Raw genomic sequence first — 18,744 nt, 5'->3', positions numbered from 1 at the left:
CAAAAAGCATCAAGATTTCTCTTCTGGGGGCCTGGCCCCATTGTGGGACTGGAATTATTCTGGGAACTTGGGACCCTCAACCAAACGGGTTACAGGGACAGCGTCTTTGCCGACAGACCTGGGCGGCATCTGGTGGAGTCCGTGTGTCCTGCTAAGCTCCACCCATCTCTGTGTAAAGCCCGGGACGCCTGCCACGTCCTTGGCTGGCCCTCCGGCAGGTGCATAGGCTCCCCTCCACTTGCTGCCTCCTCCCCCTGGCGCCCTGTCCCCGGTGCCCGACGCCGTCTGCTGTAGGCATCCCTGTCTACCTCGACTCCCACCCGAGGGGAAGCAGTTTCGAGGCAGAGATCTCCTATCACTGGGGCCGCTTGCTGCCGCAAGTGACCAGTCCCCCTGTGACTGGCGAACAGAACACGGAAGGAAGCCGTGGAGTCACTCACAGGAGCCCGAAGGCCGAGCCTGCACCTGTCCGCCCTCGGATGAAGGGTAGAGCACAGCCTGGCCCATCAGCAATGGCATATTGTCAGCCCTAAGAAGGAAGGACATTTTGATGTGCACTACTCCATGGATGAGCCTCGAGGACAGAAGCCGGGCATGGAAACAAATAATGCATGGCTCCACGTGGGTGAGGTCCTACGAGGCGTCAGATTCATGGAGGCTGGAGGTGGGTGGTGAGCGCAGGGCTCGGGGAGGGGCTTGGGTCCAGGAGGAGACCCGCGGTGCCAAGTTGGACAGGGGGCTTCACAGTGTGGGTGCCCCCAGCCGCTGCCCCCCGCCCTCTTCTCAGCTGTGTGAGCGGCTCCCGGGCCCAGGCTCCGGTGGTCTCCGTATCCTCAGGACCTCCAGCCGCAGTGCCGTTCTCCCGTCAGTCCCGCAGAAGGAAGCGGTATGTTTCCCTGGGTGTGCACACCAAAGCCCGTTTTTGTAAGACATTCAGTTTTGGTGGGTTGCTACGGGGCCCCGTGAGCCCCTGAGAGCTTCTGAAGAGTAGGAAATGCTCGGAAACTTGTTGTGGGGAAGAAAGAAGGCGTTCTCACCATTTTCCACAGTAGAATTCCCTGTGGCGCACCTGCGAGCTGGGGGGAAATGTGTCTCCTTGCCAGTGCATTTGTGTCAGAACCTCTGAGTAGAAATGTCGTGGTCAGGGTCCCAGTTGCAGTAAGCTGCTTTATCAGAACTCCTGCTTCTCGGTGTCCCTGGGTGGGGGGTAAGTCCAGTTTGGGGGGAGGGCGTTCCGGCAGGGTCACCTGCCTGTGCCCCGACACGAGCCCTGACCCCAGGGCTGGCCGGGCACCTCCAGCTCTGCAGGGGACGGGGGGGTGGGGGGGTGAGAATGCCAGGTCCTTCTAGCAGAGGGAGCCACTTTACCTGGGCGGGGAGATGGAGCAGGGAGGGGGAGCATTCCTGCTACTCATGGAAAACGCTGACCTTAGCCAGGGAGCACATTCACGCTCTGTGGTTTTGACATGGTTTACAAAAGAAAAAGCTCGAGACCGTCCACATGGGGTCCATTCATTTCTTCCTCCTGTGTTTGCGGCGTATCCGAGGGGCTGCAGACGTATGAGTTCCACGTTCATCGAGAGAGACGCACGGTGTGTCTTTCCAGTCTTTCAGGGGTTTTCCCTAAGTAAGTCTCATTATATCTGGCTGCCTGGCTGTCCTTCCTTTGCTTTCCAGAAGGTTGGGTAAATGGCCTGTTGTTTCTAGACAAATAACAGAAGCATTCTAAGATTAAGGACTTCCTTTAAAAAAAAAAAAAATCACTGCTACCGAACTTCCCATACAAAGTCTTGGCTTTTTAAAAATAATTTAAATTTAGAGCTGAACAGACCCGAGAAGACATCTAAGCTGATGTTTGTCAGTGGGATTCTGCAGACGGAGCACTGGAGGGCCCCAGAGGCTGAGCATGTGGCGAGCGGTCCGTGACCTGTGGCCCCAGCACCTCGGGATCCGGGTGCCCCCTCCCCCGCCGCCCCGACTGTCACACCTGGAAATACAGCGCAGGAGCCCAAAACTGTGTTCATACTCTGCAGAATTCTCTGTTTTCCGTAGTCCCAGGGTGTGAGCCGGAGGGCGGGGACGGGAGGTGGAAAAGTGGCTGCCAGATCGATACACATCAGTGATAGATCGATACAGATCAATGGTAGATCAGTGATGGTAGATCGATGACTCCTCGTTGGAGATAGTCACACTCGCTTCTAAAGGCTGACTGAGAAGATGCCTGCTTCTCACGGCCTGAAGGTCAGTCTGGGCAGTCAAACAACAAAACTCCACTTTCTTCTCTGGGATAGGCAAGTATCATCGTGACCCCTGCTACATGTCATTTATCTGTCTTTAAAGACGACGTAAGTTTAATGGCAGTCTGTAATTATGAACAGTAATCGAGGGATGATTGAGTCATTGTGCCCCGTAAGGTTCTCTGTGTAGCGGGAAGACGGGGGCGTTGAGTTGGTTCCGACGTCACTCACCTGGGTGTTGTGCATTACGTGGCGGGCCCTGTGCGCACACGCGGACCTCAGCATCTGGCCGGCTCCCGGCTGTGCAGGCAGCGAACATGTGGGGTCCCCTTCCTCCCGCTAACTTATGTGTGATGTAAATCGTGGCTGGCGGAGAGCAGATGTTACCCCACTTCCCACGGAACCTCCTGCAGCAGCTCCCGCGCAGTCTAAAAATAGACCTTTTGGAAAAGAGCCTGTGACCCTCTGTCACCCCTGCTCTGGGTAGAGGAAGTGCAGGAAGGGGAAGCCAAGGGGAGCCTGGGCCCGGAAGCTCCTGGAAGGTCTGGGAGCCCCGGAGGGAGAGGCACAATCGCTCCTTCCCTCCTTCCTTCCCTCCCTCCCTCCCTCCCCGGCCCCCAGTCCTCAGTTCCTGCAGGCGCCAGGACACCAGCTGGTGGAGGGAACCAGGAAGCCAGGGGTCTGCTTTCCAGACACTGACCATATTGGTGTCCTCTGGGTGTCAGCCGGAAAGGGGAAATGTGAGAATATGTCAGGAGGAGCACAAACGTGGTTTGCCTGGGGGATGCCGCAGACCTGCCGGGAGCAGGGTCCACACTGGCCCCTTTGCGGCCCCCAGCACTCCCACGCGTGGACACGTCCTGCTGGGGAACTGTGGCCGCAGGCAGAAGTCTGACCACCACGGTGATGGTTGAGGCTGGCCGCTCACCGGGACACGGGAAAGCCTGCCTGGCCACGCTCCCTCTGAAAGCCACACACGCCCCTGCAGAGCGAAGCCTGCCCCGTGTCACCTGCGAGCCTCCCTCGCAGACAGGACACCTTGCCCGCTCGCCTCCTTCTGGGCCCACACTGAGCATGCGGACTCCGAGTGCACTGAACAGGGCTGGCCCAGGGACAGCCCGTTTAGACATGTCCCTGTAACTGTGAACGGATGTGCAAGGTGAACAGGATCGGCCACATGCGTCCTGCCTGCCGTCCTGGCTTGCGCTTCCTGTAATGAATGCCGCTGTCCACGTGGAGGGTTTGATGTCTGCAGCCCGATTCTTGGACCTGGCGCATTTATCTGCACTTGGACTCGTGTTTGCAGCGCCCTGCATGTCTGAGGACGGAGGCCGTGCCCCTTCTCCCCGAGGCCCCCGCTCCTTCTCCCCGAGGCCCTGCTCCTGCTGGGTGGATAGCGGGCCTGCAGCCCCGTGGTGGCCGCCGTCCGCGGCTCGCGTGCCTGTCTGAGCACACAGAGGGGCCTGGCTCTGCGGGAGAAGTGGCCGGGAAGCCAGTGTCCCTGTGCTGACGTCCTTGGCTGGCCCTTCTCCAGACTGAGGGTTAATTAAGTCCTGTCGCCTGGGGCAGGGAACCAGGCCTAGCCACGGCCTCGGCCTTGGTGCTGAGTTGTGAACAAAGCCACTTTCATGGGGAGAGCTGAGCTTGCTGTTTTCTGGAACAGGCGACAGGGTAACAGGAACAAAGCAGGACCTTATTTCCCTCCTGCCTCTTCTCCGCTGCTGGTGATTGCAGGCGCCATGCAGGCGTGGCATGGGATTCCCAGGATCGCCGTGGCCCCGGGGACACGGAGCGGGCAGCCCCTGTGGCTGCAGCAGGACCCCTGAGAGTGCCGTCAGTCACCCACTGTGGGCTTGACTGAGAAACAGTCCTTCTGACCCTGAAGTTCAGTCCTGCTCCTTGGCCTGGGGGTCATGAGGACGTGCACCCTGACAACTCGGGGCCAGGCCCACATCCTGCCCTGGACTTTTTCCTTTTACTTCTGAGTCACTGCGAACTCATTCATTAATTCGTAGCAGGTGTGAGAAGCTCCCACTGGCGCCAGCCCAGTGGTGGGGGCCCAGCTGGGAGCACAGAGCCCTGGGATGCTGCACTCACTCCCATGGCATTCGCTTGGTTTATTGCAAACCCACCTACTTTCAGGTTCCCATCGAACGTGCTTCCTCCAGGAAGCCTTCCAGCTGCCCCCAGGCAGAAGGAGAGTCTCCTTCAGGTGCCTCTGAAACTCACAGGCTGCCGTTCTGGCGACATGCTCACCTGGAGGCCAGCAGCCAGCGCCGTGCTCACAGGTGGTTGGCGCTCAGTAGCTGTATCTTACGTGGGCAGGGGACACAGGGACACGCTAACTGCCGATGTTGTTTTACTTGCAAGAAGACAATTTCAGGGGGAGGGAAGCTCCTCGAATCCTTGTTTTCCCATCCCAGCTTCACTTGACAGGATTGGAGGGTGGACTTTGCAGCCCATCCAGTTGGCTGATTAATTCAAGAAACTTTATTTTATTTTGAGAGAGTGGGGAGGGCCAGAGGGAGAGAGAAAGAGAGAGAGAGACTGTCCAGCAGACTCCCTCCTCAGCAAAGAGCCCAACGCAGGGCTCGATCCCATGACTCTGAGATCATGACCTGAGCCAGAACCAAGAGTCGGACGCTCAACCGATGGAGCCCCCAGGTGGCCCAACCAGCGTGTATTTTGCAAGGTTTTCTGTGGAAGGTCATACTGGCGTGTGGGGCGCCTCCCCATCGGGAGTAAGACCACACTGCCCCAGGGCTTTGGACGTGCAAGAGGTGTGCATGCATATCACGTGCAGCCCTGGTGACCACGGGCATCCATGTGGATGCAGGAGGCAGTGCCCGCTCCCGGGGTCTCACGGTGTGGTTTGTACAAAGGCGACATGAGCACTGGGCTTTCCTGTAAAGACACGTTGACTGAGTGTTGAAAACGCGAGCACTGAAGTTGGCTCCCCACTTCCTCCCAGATCGGACAAGGTGCTGTTCCACAGTTTGTCTTTGATTTTCACCACTTTTACTATTGAGCGAATGTGTATAGTTTTCTGTTTACTTATCTTGCTTCGATTTCATGGACTTTTTTTCCCTGAACCTGTGGGTTGATTTCTTTAGTGCGTTTGGGGGAATTCTCAGTAAATACCTTTCCCGGGTTTGCTTGAGCCTCATTCCATCCCCCGTCCCTCCTTGGCCCCTGTTGTATGTGTGTTAGAATTGCTCACCATGTCCCACGCGGCGTTGCTCCCTTCCCTGTCTTCCGTACCTTTCCTGCCAGTGCTTCCAGCTCGATACTCCTCGGACTTGCCCCAGCTCGCACCGTCAGCATCTCCACCGCGCTGTCTGCTGATGGAATCATTGGCCTTCTGGTTCGTTTCATTAATTTTGTTCTCATGTCATCCTAGGATTTCCACTCAGTTATTCTTAATGTACTCCAGTTCTGTGAAATTCTCTTATGTTTTTCTGAAACGTTTTCCATTTACTTATTTTCAAGTGTGTGTCTTTTAACTCCAAGGCATGTATAGCTGTGGCCGTTCTCCCCCTTTTTCTTTTTTTTTTTTGAAGATTTTATTTATTTATTCAACAGAGATAGAGACAGCCAGCGAGAGAGGGAACACAAGCAGGGGGAGTGGGAGAGGAAGAAGCAGGCTCATAGCGGAGGATCCTGATGTGGGACTCGATCCCAGAACTCCGGGATCACGCCCTGAGCCGAAGGCAGACGCTTAACCGCTGTGCCACCCAGGCGCCCCATCTCCCCCTTTTTCTTTTCTTTGTCTTTGCTTTCATTTTTTTGTTCTGGTACCTGTTACTAGCATGCCTGGTCAGTTTTTTAAATTAAATATTTGAATTGTGTCTGAAAATTACAGATAAAGAGATAGCTAGAAAGATAGGTGGGTGGATGGGTGGATGGATGGATGGATGGTTAAGTAGGTGGGTGAATGGATAGATGATGGATGAACGGATAGATGGATGATAGATGATTAGACAGGTGGGTGGATGGATGGTTAGGTAGGTAGGTGGATGGATGGATGGTACATAGGCATGTGGATGGATGGGTGGATGGATAGATGATTGAAGGATGGATGGATGGATGGATGGATGGATGGTTAGGTAGGTGGGTGGATGGATGGATGGTACATAGGCGTGTGGATGGATGGATGGATGGATGGATGGTTAGGTAGGTGGGTGGATGGATGGATGGTACATAGGCGTGTGGATGGATGGATGGATGGATGGGTGATAGATGGGTGGATGGATAGATGATTGAAGGATGGATGATGGATGGATGGATGGATGATGGATGGATGGTTAGGTGGTTTGGTGGATGGGTGGATGATTGATGGATGGATGATAGATAAATAGATGGGCTGGATGAGTGGTTGGGTAGGTGGATAGATGGATGGCAGATAGGTGTGTGGATAGATGGATGAGTGATAGATGGGTGGATGGATAGATGAGGGATGGATGGACGGATGGATGGTTAGGTGGGTGGATGGATGGATGATAAATAGACAAGGGGTGGATGGATGGTTAGGTAGGTGGACGGATGGTAGATAGACAGGTGGGTGGATGGATGGATGATGGATGGGTGGGTGGACGAATGTATCAGTCCGTTGATTCATATTAGATAGAGGCAGGCTCTGGAGGGTGATCTTTACTTCTGGACAGGGAGATGTTCTCCAGGGCAGACTACTGAGATCTGGGGGCAGGGGGTGCATCTGTTTCCGGCGCTGGTATTCCCACAGTGTAGCCTTCAGGGCCTCACCGTGAATCCTGGGTAGGTGCCTTGGGCTCCCCGGTTGTTTTTCGGCCCCGCCGGGAAACTGCCCAAATCCCTGCTTATTCTGTGGCTCCTTAGCAGCCACTTCAGTCTCAGTTCCAGACGTTTCGCTCGGTTTTCTGAGCTGAGGAGTCGGAAACGCCGGCAGGGGAGGCTGTGCTCAGAGCGGGGCTTCCCTTCCCTCAAGTCCCGGCTGCCCACTCAGCCTCAGTTTTTATCTCTGCAGCTCATCAGTGGGGTTTCCACAGCCCGGACCACAGGCTAAGGTCCAGCCTCTAATCCACGTACTGTCAAGTGGGTCTGTGGCCGGGACGTGTGACTCGCTCACAGCCGCCCCTTTCCCGGAAATGAGTAATATGAGTGATGTGGAATTCTTAAAAACTTCACCATATGCTTTTATCCACCCTCCCTTGTTCTGAAGCAGAAACCCAAATACCCTGTATTTCTTACAGTGTTATTTTATTGACCCTGCTAGATTTGTCCAGTTCTTAAAGCTGAGTGTAAAAAAAAAAGAAAGAAAGAAAAGGCAAGATTTTTAAAATATCCAGAAATAACGGCGATGCTGGGCCTCAAGCAGGGGCGCATTTTGTCGGGAGTGTATAAAATTCGGTGGAGCGTGTGGGCTTGGCCTCTCACGCCCCGAGCGACAGGGCCCGGGCCAGGGTCTATGCCCCTTGCCGGGGCGAGGACACCAGCCGGCAGGGCCGTGTGGGAGGTGGGACGTGTACCAGCAAGCTCGCGGCCCAGGGTGTGGGCCAGGCTACCAGCTCGGGACAGATGGAGCTTAAGTGCCCACCCAGCCGTAGCCACGGGGCCTGCTCTTTCTGGAAAATGGGTCTTCTCTGTGAGCGTCTCCTGCTGGCATGCAGAGCGAAGGCCTGGCCCTTCTAAAGTGGGAGCCGGCCTGCAGGCTGGGCAGGATCTGTCCGTCAGTATACTGGCCTTTGGGGGGTGACTCTGTGTGTGCTGCACCCCCTTGTCCTTGCAGATGAACTTGCAAGACGCTGCTCAGCTCACTTAGCGTGCTGGAGCCCGGCACGGGGCGTGTGGTCCGCATCCTGTGTTTGGGGAGTGTGCCAGGCAGGAGTGACCCGCACGTGGTGGAATCAGGCCCCTCGTCTATGGCACGCCTCTTCAGAAGGGACGCCGTTCCTTCCAGGACAGAGACCAGGCCCGTAAGAGAGTCTCCACTCTTTTCTCTGCTGCAGATACTCGAAGCTGTGCTGAGATCCTGCATCGTACGGTGGGGATGTCCGAGAGCCCCGTGGGGCCCAAACCTGCGATGCTCCGGGCCGACATGCCAGCGGCACCTGCCTTTCAGCGGGCGTTCACGTCCTCCTGCACCATCTCCAGCAGCAGCCCTGGCCAGCGGCGGGACAGGTAGGGAGACAGGCCCTTGAATGCAGCACAGGCTGCTCCTGCAGACCCCGACCACAGGCCCTGGGAAGGGAGGGCGGGGGGCTCGACCTGCAGCTGACACCTGGCCGCTATTGATAATGGTCTCTCTTCAGAAATACAATCACAGATACAGATTCTGGAGACTGTACTCCCCGCCCCCCCCAGTGTGGACAGGCCGAGTGCTCAGGGACCACACGGGCAGGTGGAGTCTGGGGACACTGGCCAGTTAAGGACTGGGCATCTATGACCACGTGGTCTGAGCTGAGGCTGGAGCAGGGGTGCAGGGGGCCGGCCGGGGCTTCGTCTCCCTTGGCGGCCAGGCCAGGGGACTCCAGACTGGGTGGAAGGGCAGGCAGGCAGATGGTGGTGTTCTTGGGGATGTAGAAGTTGTGCCAGTGTTCAGGAAAGTGCGGGGACACTGCTCGGGATTGGGAGAGCAGAAGGGGGGATGCAGACAGAGATGTTGTGTCGGTGTTTGGCGAGGGACGGCCACTGAGCCACTGCACAGGCCCAGCGTAGGAATGGCTCCTGAGCGGCTCCCTTGTGCAAGGACATGGCGCACCCCAGTTCACCCTCCGCATTCTGCCTCCTGACTCTTTACAAGGGGGCTCAGCTAAGGATGTCCCACACGGAGCCCGAAGTGTTTGCTAGTGAGGTGTGTCTGTGACGTGGTGGCTTGGCGGCTGACTTTCTGGGCTTCTAACCCTACGGTACTTTCTGATGCCCTCAATCTGGGAATTTCCAATTTTGGATGGTAACTTCTCATGTTCTTTTTTTTTTTTTTAAACAACCTGTATTTTATTTTATTTTTTTAAAGTAGGCTCCATGCCCAGCGTGAAGCCCAATGCGAGGCTTGAACTCACAACCCTGAGATCAAGACCTGAGCTGAGATGAAGTCCTGGCTGCTTAACCCACTGAGTCCCCCAGGCCCCAACTTCTCATGTTCTTACTGGGAGCCCTTCATCAGCTGGGTATCCAGCAAGCACTTAGGGAAACTGAGTAGGGCGCCCATGTTAGTTCGTGGGGGAGGAGGAAAAAGAAAGTGGGGACACGGTCTGTACCCAAGGAATGATGTTCTGCCAGGAGCAGCACACGGTGAACTGCGTGGTTGATGTTGGAGGGACGGACACAGGGACTCAGGCTGCGAGATGCACACAGGACCATGGTTGAGTTTTGTCTTGAGTGGAAGGGCCCTTTGCTGGGTGAAAAGCGAGGAAAGAGCGGGCAGCGCAGGTGTTTATCGGCGTGAGGGGCTGAGCATCTGGTATGCAGTGATGCGGGAGGTTAGAATGGCAGGTCTGACTGCCGATATCTTGGGGCAAGCCTCAGCACCGGCGTCCCAACCCTGTCTTCACCACCTGGGGGACCCTTGCTGATCTCAGGGTGTCTCCTAGGGCCGGGCCTTCTGATCATTGTGTCTTTCCCACAGCCCTTCGTCTGCCGAGCTCCCATGGGTGGAGAGCAGCCCCAAAGCCACGCTGGCCCTGCTGGGGAGCAGCCGGCCGGCAGGAAGCCTCCTCGGCGCCGGAGAGTTCCCCAGCCCCGGCCCCGATGGCCCTGGACGGCCCCACCTCCCGCCCGCGGAGCTCCAGGCCTCTTTCCACAACCACGAGCTGTCCCTGGCAGAGCCCCCCGAAGCTCTGGGCCCCCCGAGTGGCCAGGCCTTCCTGAGCTTCGGCACAGCCCCCGTGGGAAGCGGCCTTCCCCCCGGGGAGGACCCGGGGGCCTTGCTGGCCCATTCCCACGGAGCACCCCAGGCCCCCGGCACCCCGCGGATGGCAGCGGCGGCGGCTGACAATGGCTTCCTGTCCCACGGCTTTCTCATGGTGACGCCTGGCCACAGCAGCCATCACAGCCCGGTCCTGCCGGGCCAGGGCCTGAGCCTGCCCGGGCAGCCGCCCCTTCCCGAGAAGAAGCGAGCCTCAGAGGGGGACCGATCTTTGGGTTCGGCCTCCCCGTCCTCCAGCGGCTTCTCCAGCCCACACAGTGGGAGCACTGTGAGCATCCCATTCCCAAACGTCCTCCCGGACTTCCCCAAGCCGTTGGAGGCTGCAGCGCCCTCCCCAGGTAGGCGCATGTCGGCGGGTGGCAGGCGCCCCCGTGTGCGTTCACTCAGAGGCGGGGGGGCCTTGGAATTTCCGGGCAGCGCCTTGCGAGCGAGGCCCAGAGCCATCCATTGGGGTCTTTTCCTTGTTATTCTCCGTTCCCCTCTACTCTGTGCTCACCCACATCGGCTTCTGTTTCTCCCGCCACCGGAATCCTCGTTCTTCAAAAATAACCTCTCTTTTTGGAATTCAGTGAATTCATTCAAAATTAAATGCAATATTTCAAACGTGTACGAATAAGATCCTGACACGATGAGGTCACACCATGCTGCTCCGCTGGTTTCCGTCTGCAAGAGCTGCCTGGCGCTGGCCGTGTGTCGCGCCGTCTGTGCTCTGTGTGTCGAGAAGCACCTGCCCCCTGCCGCGCCCCAGCCGGTTCCCACGGATTGGAGAGAGCGCGCTTTCCTGGAGACACGCTATCCTCGCCCCGGGTCGGACTTTGAGCTTTGGGTTCCGTGCAAGGTGAGAGCTTGCAATAAAATGTCCAGAGTGACTGTTTTTACATTCTCTTTTACAGATAATCTGGGTGATAAGCACGTGTCCGTGAACTTTGTCCAAGACACATCCAAATTCTGGTACAAGGCGGATATCTCCAGAGAGCAAGGTGCTTGGGCAGGACGGGACCCCAGGGTGGGGACGTCCGAGGGTCACGGCCTTGGGATGAAGGGTCAGGGCTGACACTTTGTTATACACCCCTGCGGAAAATGCAATGGATTGTCCCAGGAAGGTGTTCCCCGTCCCCATCCGGGCCCTGAGCCGCATGGCCGACGGTCAGGAGGAAGGACAGAGGTCTCTCCATACCCTGGCTTCTGTGCACCTGCATTTGTCCAGGGTGGACAGACACGTGCTATTAAGGGGGCGTGTGTTGGGTGTGAACGCATGCCTCATGTGCGAGCTCCTGCCCCATGTCTGCACGCGAGCTCCTGCCCCAGGGCAGCTGGCAAACATCTGACGTCATTAGTATATTTGAGCAGCTAATGCCACTTCTTCCCAGAGGACGAATAGAAGAGGGGTCCAGGAGGGGTGTGGTCCCACAAGGCAGCCCCGGGGGCGAGTAGCTGTCATCCGCAGCATGATTCGTGGGGTCGCTGCAACATGCTGGTCCTCCCCAGAGGTTCTCCCAGAGGAAACCTGGGGACTGCTGGCAGGCGTGGGGCTGAGCCAGGGACAATGTGCCTTGGAGCCGGGAGGAGGGATGAACACCGCAGCCCCCGTCATCCCGTGTCGTCCTGAGGCTTATTTCCCAACCCGCCTGGAGAGAAGGAGTTAAGTGGCTGGCAAACAGCACTGTTCAGCTTTCTCTTTGGAATTCTTCTATTCAATTAAGTAGCTCATAAAAATGGTAAGAATGTGCCTTTCTTCCGCTGAGCTCAAGGAACCTATTGTCATGTTTCGTGGGGGGAGCCCGCGGCCTGGAGAGACCTCCAATTCCCTGAATTGGCCTTTGTGGCCATGCTGCTCAGCTCGGGTCCGGGCTCTGCACGGCCAAGTGCCGCGTCCTTGTCCCCCCTCCCTGCCCGTAGCACAGGAACCGCCAGGATGGAGGCTGTGAACCCAGCGCCCCAGTGCCTCGTCCAGCTGGAGGGGTGAGAAGGGCCTGTGACATGTTCCAGAACATTCTGTGCAGACCACTTACTCTGCTAGCACAGTGCCTGGCCGGGGATGGCAGGCTGGGCGGGCTGCCAGAGCAGCTGGGTCTACGCTTCCGAGGCAGGTGGCGAGCGCCAGGCGGTCCCTGCAGGACAGATGTAGCAGAGCCCACCTCGCTGGGTTCTGGAGCATTCGCTGTGGGAGGCACCCGATAGACCGTGCGGGGTGGTAGGCGTTCCCACTGCCATTTGCCTCCTCTGAGCCACACGGTTGCAGATACTTCTTTGAGGGGACCCCATCTCAGAATAGCTACCACAAGCGCTGGGTGTGGATTTTTGCAGTGGGGTTGTAAGGGTGTGAATTCCTCCATTTCCACGTTATTTTGTGTAGAGGACGCCCACCCAGACTAATGTTATCTTGGGTTCGCCACCTTCTCCAAATGGCAGAAAACTACCCATGGGTTTGGCTTTGTCTGTGTTTAACTGTCGGGATGTGCCTTTTTCTGGAAAAGCTATGGTGACGTTTCAGGGGCACACAGGAGGAACAGAAAGCAAGGTAGCGTTTTGGGGGATGCAGCTGGTCCCATATCCCTGTGGCAGGGCTGATTCCTCGGGATCTTTCCTAAACCAAATGTAAGAATGCCTCAGGAGGGAAAGCGGCCACCGCTATGGAATAGAGCAGTGTTGGCGGACGCCGCTCGGCTCGGAAAACACCAGCAGCGGGAGGCGGTGGGCATGTGGCCACTGACTCCACCGACCTCACAGGGATTGTGAGGCCCCCATGGGGCAGGGCCTCGTCCTGCGGGACGGGTCCCCCTCATTCTGGTTCAGAACAGGGTCTGACATTAACCTCAAGCTCTCCTTCGCGGGCAGCCCCGGCCTCTGCTCCGTCTGTGGCCTGTGACGTCTCTCTCCCCGCCCCCAGCAAAATAAGATTACGACATTAAAAGGGAAAACCTTGAAAACATGTTATTCTATCACAGATCTTTTCCCTATGTCAACAGAAAAATGCACAGTCAGCCCCCAGATGTGGACACCTGCCACGAGCAGAAGCCTGCGGGGGTTCGTGGGTGGGTCCTGGTGCCCACGCACGCTCACCTCCCCACCAGCCCCGGTGCCCTTGTGCATGGTCCGTGGGGTCAAGCGCAGGCCCTCCCAGGGCTGCACCAAACCCGCCCCCCTTCCAGAGAGCCGTGCCCTCCCACCTGCGTGCAGTTTGGCAGTGCCTGCCCTGTGGCTGCGTCCTGCCCATGAGCAAAGCCACGGGGCCACGTGAAAGAAGGCCGGTGGGAAAACCCGACCATGTCATCCTACAGTAAAGTGGTCGCCTGCCGGGAGGTGGGCCGCGGACGGGGGCTCCACGGTTGTTTGCTGAGGCGTGGCGGGGTTCGCGTCCTCATCCACTCCAAACCACGCCTCTGGCCAGCCCACAGGCAGTTCGTGGCTGTAATTTTGTATTACTATATACTTGAAATCCGTTGTTTTTTCTTTTTTTTTAATAAAGCGTAAAAGTCAATAAAATAAATTCTGAGAGGCATTTCAGGGACGAGAGGAAATGCTGGCTCATGTCTGGGCAGCATCCGGCTGAGGCCTGCCCTTACCGGTCCCTTTTGCGCCACCCCCGAGCAGAGGACCCGGTGGGCCCCACTTAGAGCGTGGAGGGCAGGGATTTTATTTGTAAGCGACCATTATCAGCTAAATGCCCTGAGCCTCAGGTAGGGAGGATGGGAGGGCGGCTGTGCCAGGCCCAGCCGTCAGCCCTGACCGTGTAGGGCGCTCACAGCCCCATGCAGGTTGGATGCAGTCGGCCACGGAGCCACAGGACAGAGGGCCACTTATGGCCACATTTTTGCCATCCCCTGGGGTGAATTTTTATTTCTGTTAAACATTCGGTAACTTTTTGGGTCCATCCTTTCGATCTTTCCTCCTGTTTGGTTGGAAGTGCACACTCGAAAATGTCTAAGTACGACGCCACTCCAGGAGGGGGCACCAGGAAGGGCCACGGCAGGGACAGGAGAGAGCCTCGCGCCTCACCTCCTGCCCCGCCACGCTGTGTGTACGGGGACCTGGTCTGGGCACTTGGGCTGGTGGGCGGGCCAGATTCCTGGGTGGTCAGCTGAGGGTCTTCCCCTGTGCCTCACAGGTGCTGTGAGGCAAACGGTAGTTGTGTGTGCCAGATTTGGGGGGGGTCTTCATACTTTGCAGTCAGGCCCCCCTTGGAAACAGTGCGTCATCACAGAGACCCCCCACCCCACCCCCAAGGGACCCGCGCCTGCTCCCTCTGACCCAGTTTGCAAAAGCGCTTGTCTGCCGTGAGTACAGACAGGCCGTGTGGACCCTGACAAACGTGTGTGTGTCTCTTCTTCCCTCCCCAGCTATCGCCATGCTGAAGGACAAGGAGCCTGGGTCATTCATCGTCAGGGACAGCCACTCCTTCCGAGGAGCCTACGGCCTGGCCATGAAGGTGGCCACTCCTCCCCCTTCTGTCTTACAGCTCAACAAGAAAGGTAGGGACGCGGAAGCTCGTGGGGAGCACTCACCCGCCTACGGTGTCTATGCCTTATCTATGCCAGTAAGATGTTGGTGACTTTACAGACATGGCTAGAGTTTCTTCTGAGTCTCTTGTCTTTTTCTGGCGTGCTTCCCTCGGAACTGTCCTCGTACGAGCAAGAACGTTAATGATTTGTGAATTTTATTTCTTTATTGCTTTGAATGAGTGATGCATTCCCTTGTTCAGCTGCCAAAACGATAGACACGGGCCTCGCCGAGGCACCCAGGCCCCATTCTGCCCCAGGAATTGTAATAAATTCCTGTGACTTCTCGCCGACTGTCTCTCCAGTGTCTGCAGACAGGCACTTTCCTTTTTCCTCGTGTAAAAGGCAGTGTCCTGCACACGCCATTCTCGCACCCACGCTCCGGAGAGCGTTTTAGTGGATTAAGAGTGACTCTGGTGTCCGATGACCCCCGGGGTGAGGGGCAAAGCCGTCCTTGTCCCCACCGCCCTCTGCCCAATGAACCATGTCCGGCTGTAATTCAGATGTTATACTTACTCTTCTGTGTACTTTCCGTCACGGACGCAAACACGTGCAGAGAAAGCCGCAGTGGCTCCGTGCACGGTAAACGTTCGTGCCCACAACCCAGGACACGACCTTGGGGGAAGGCCCCTGCAGTCTCCTCCTGTGTGTCACACTCCGTCCTCCCACAATCTTATGCGTATGCCACAACCCCTAGATTGGGCTCCGTGAGGCCCCTGGGGCTGGCCCTGTGTCGTTCTGATGTCCTACTGTCCGTCCTTTCCCTGCCCACCATTTCTCCAAGAATCCCCACTTCTGCATGTTGGTCTCTGGGAACTTGAATGTATGAGTGCTGCGTGTCGGAGTGTCTGAGGGTGACTGCTTCTCTCTGGTGTCCAGAGCGAGGGACCGAATCTCTCTAAAAGGTCGGTGAGTTTGCACTGATAGCATTTCCGGCACGGAGTCACGGAGTCATGGGGCCTTTCTCCCCTCCCCCGGTGACAAACCCCATCCCCAGCTGCACCTGCCCCTTCCTCCGTGTCCTGACGGACACACACCGTTCAGAGCGCCCATCCTGCCGCTGAGGACAGGAGGCCTACCAAGTAGATGGTTGTGCATATTAACCACCAAAATAGGAATCCCTGAACATCGTGGTTTTGCCTGTTTTCAACTTCGTATCAGAAAACTAATATGTATTCTTTTGTGAGTTGCTTGTGCTCCCATTATAAGATTCATTGTTTCTACTTGTAAGGCTGCTCGTACCTGTTGCTTTCTGTGCTCGCTGACGGCTTTCCAGGGAATGAATGCAGGCACACCTCGGAGACGCTGCAGGAGCGTTTATCGCGATAACGTGAATCACAATAAGTCGTATCGCGATAATGCGTATCACAATGATGCACGTCAGATAAGCTTTCGGGCTTCTCGGTGCGTGTAAAAGCTAGGTTTACTCTGTACTATGGTCCACAAAGTGTGCAGCAGCTTGTGTCTAAAAAAAACAACACACATACCTTAATGAAAAAATACTTGCGGTGAAAAAGCTCACCGCCATCAGCGCGTTCCACCTGTCGTAATCACGGATCACAGTAATAAATGTAATAATAATGGAAAACCTGGAAATACTGCAAGAAATACGAAAATGTGACACAGAGACACGAAGTGAGCAAATGCCGTTGAAAGAATGGTGCCAGGAGACTCACGTGACGCAGGGTCGCCACCAATGGTCAGTTTGTCAACAACATCACATCAGGAAGAGCAAGGAGGCAGGCTCCTCGTGTGGGCGCCGGGCTCGCTGGGAACCGAGGAATCCGGATAAGCAGATTCGGAGCTCACATGTTTAAGGAGCAAAGTGACACTGGCCTGTTTCCCTCGCGTGCCGCGCCCAAGATCCGAGAGGGTTGATGGGAATCCCTGGGTGGAGGCTCTGCTCACGGCTTCCAGGAGGAAGTGACCTCGGAGCTGCGCCTGGAAGGACGTCAGATTTGGTGGTCAAGGCATTTGGCCGAGGGGCTTTCAGGGAACCTGGGTGTCTGCTGTGGGGTGAGCGGAAGGGGCAGGACTGCAGGTGACTCAGCACAGACCCCAAATCCGGATGGTGCTGGGAGAAGGGCTTCGTGCACATCGAGTAGAACTGCTAAGCCTGGAGAGGAGCCCAGCGTGAGAACCTCCAACAGTCCTGAACGCGGATTCAAGCAGGAAGAGTCTTAGGACAGGAGCAGCCTGTGTCTTGCAGACGGGGTCCCCGGGGAGAGCGGGGACGGGCGCTGTGGAGCATGCGGGGCTCCTGGCTCCATGGGAACTGCGAGCCGGCAGCTTTCCCGCAGGAACTGGCGTGCACTGCCCCTTGGGAAATGCGGATGGTGCTGTGCGTGTTCTCGCCTCCTGGCGTGCATCTGCCTGTCAGGCCGCCTTTGACTCAGCCCTAAGTGAAGGTCACAAAACGTCATCGGCGTTCTCTGGCTGAAATCCTCATTGGCTGCCTGTCCTCTCCCAGCCCCAAATTTGGCATTTGGGTGTCACCATCCAAGGATCCATTCGAGAGGAAAGAGCCCAGCCAGTCAGCATCCCGCCTCTGGTAGCCGGAGATGGGGCAGCGACCCATGTCCAGGATGGATCTGTTCTCCAGGCAGCCAGTGGCGGGCCGTACCACTGAGACACTTGTCCCCAGAGTGTGTGTCCCCTTCAGTGCAGAAGACACGGATCCTTTTCCTCCCACAGCTGAGGAGGCACGATGCTCCTTTCTGCACCTGTGTTCGCCACAGCCGGCCACGGAGTCTGCCCGTCTCCTTCCTGCCAGCCCCGCCGCCCCTAACGTGCTGGCCGCTGTTGTCCATGAGCGCCGCATGGGAGCCGCCCGTGGGCCAGGCGGGGACCAGACCCACCACCGGTGGGTGCTGCTCTTGGGCGGTTTCCAGCTCAGTTTGGTGGTTTTCTGAACGCGCCTTGTCTTTGGATGTGCGGGCTGGCAGGGATAGCGATGTTCTGTCTGGTCCCAGTGATGGAGGGCTTCCTTCCTGGGGGCCTGTCATGTGGCTCCTGGCTCTGTCGTACCCTCAAGACTGGTCCCTTGCGCTCTTGTCAGTGGCTCGCTCTTGGGCATCACCTTGCGTCCAGGTCCTTCTAGTCTCTCCCGTAATGAGGGGAAGGGGCTGCACAGTGCATTTCTGTTTGTAGCTGCTGACTCATTCCCTGCGCTGGGAGTGCTTGTAGAATGTGTGAGGGTCTGTCCTCGGGACCCCTGCACCTCCGGGCACGTCGCCACGGGGGGGGGCTCCGCTCTTCTTCCCAGGACGCCAGCAGCCCGGCTCCGGGGGCCCCTCCCTTTAGCTGGTGCTCTGTCCCTCTCTTCCACCCTCCCGTGCTCTCGTGTTTAAATTCTCTTTTCTTCTTTTTCAATCTCTCACCACAGCGGGAGATCTGGCCAATGAACTCGTTCGGCACTTTCTGATCGAGTGTACCCCGAAGGGAGTGCGGTTGAAAGGGTGCCCCAACGAACCCTATTTTGGTAAGTGGCTGTGAGGTCACAGTCGGTGTTCTGGCCCACGCGGTGTGCACCCTACTGCTGCCCCGAGAGGCGGGGCCGTCCCCCACCCCGGGCTCCCCTTGTCCCTCACCCGAGTTATCATCTCTAAGATAAACAGCTAAGGAATTGTTCTGAAGGCTTTCTCAAAACCAAACAGATGGCATGCAGGTAGCGCCCTGGCAGACAGGCCCGTAAGCGGGGACCGGGTTGGAGCCAGAGCGCAGCCCCACCCTCTGGACGCGCAGAGAGGCGAGGACCCCCGACATCAAGCCCTTCCCCCCATAAGAGGAGCCCTTCCCCACCTCGCAGGCTTGTTGGGAAGACACCCATACGCACGGTCCTGGCCTCCAGGAGCAACTTGCAGGGACCACGGAGGCCCCTGGTCTGTCTCAGACTCAGCCAATGGCTGACTTCCTTTTTATAAATCAGTGCCTACGTATCTCGGCCGAGAATCACCTGCAGTTCCTTTTCCGAGCTCTTAGCTGCTTTGCTGGACTGGTCACTTCACTGAAGTTTTGCGCCAAGTCCCGCAGTAACGGAGCGTGTTAGTTGCTAAAAATATAAGTGCTCACCGGTGCGGTGTTCAGGGCGGCGTTAACTCCCGTC

The 18,744-nt window shown here is 57.1% G+C and overlaps 1 protein-coding gene across 11 annotated transcripts in view; it reads left to right on the top strand.

The window, feature by feature from the left end:
• Positions 1 to 18,744, top strand: part of TNS3 (tensin 3) — a 214,623-nt gene that overhangs the window by 180,936 nt on the left and 14,943 nt on the right. For all 11 annotated transcript variants that reach the window (XM_045793589.2, XM_045793582.2, XM_045793581.2 and 8 more), the window contains 5 exons: positions 8,222 to 8,393; positions 9,841 to 10,478; positions 11,034 to 11,120; positions 14,481 to 14,612; positions 18,025 to 18,120. In XM_045793589.2, the coding sequence (XP_045649545.2) occupies positions 8,222 to 8,393; positions 9,841 to 10,478; positions 11,034 to 11,120; positions 14,481 to 14,612; positions 18,025 to 18,120 (1,125 nt within the window). The remainder of the gene's footprint in view (positions 1 to 8,221; positions 8,394 to 9,840; positions 10,479 to 11,033; positions 11,121 to 14,480; positions 14,613 to 18,024; positions 18,121 to 18,744) is intronic.

This window comes from Ursus americanus, chromosome 3 (assembly GCF_024610735.1).
Source record: "Ursus americanus isolate L20-20 chromosome 3, mUrsAme1.1.p, whole genome shotgun sequence".
NCBI classification, from domain to species: Eukaryota; Metazoa; Chordata; class Mammalia; order Carnivora; family Ursidae; genus Ursus; species Ursus americanus.
This window is presented reverse-complemented; position numbering and strand designations above follow the sequence as displayed.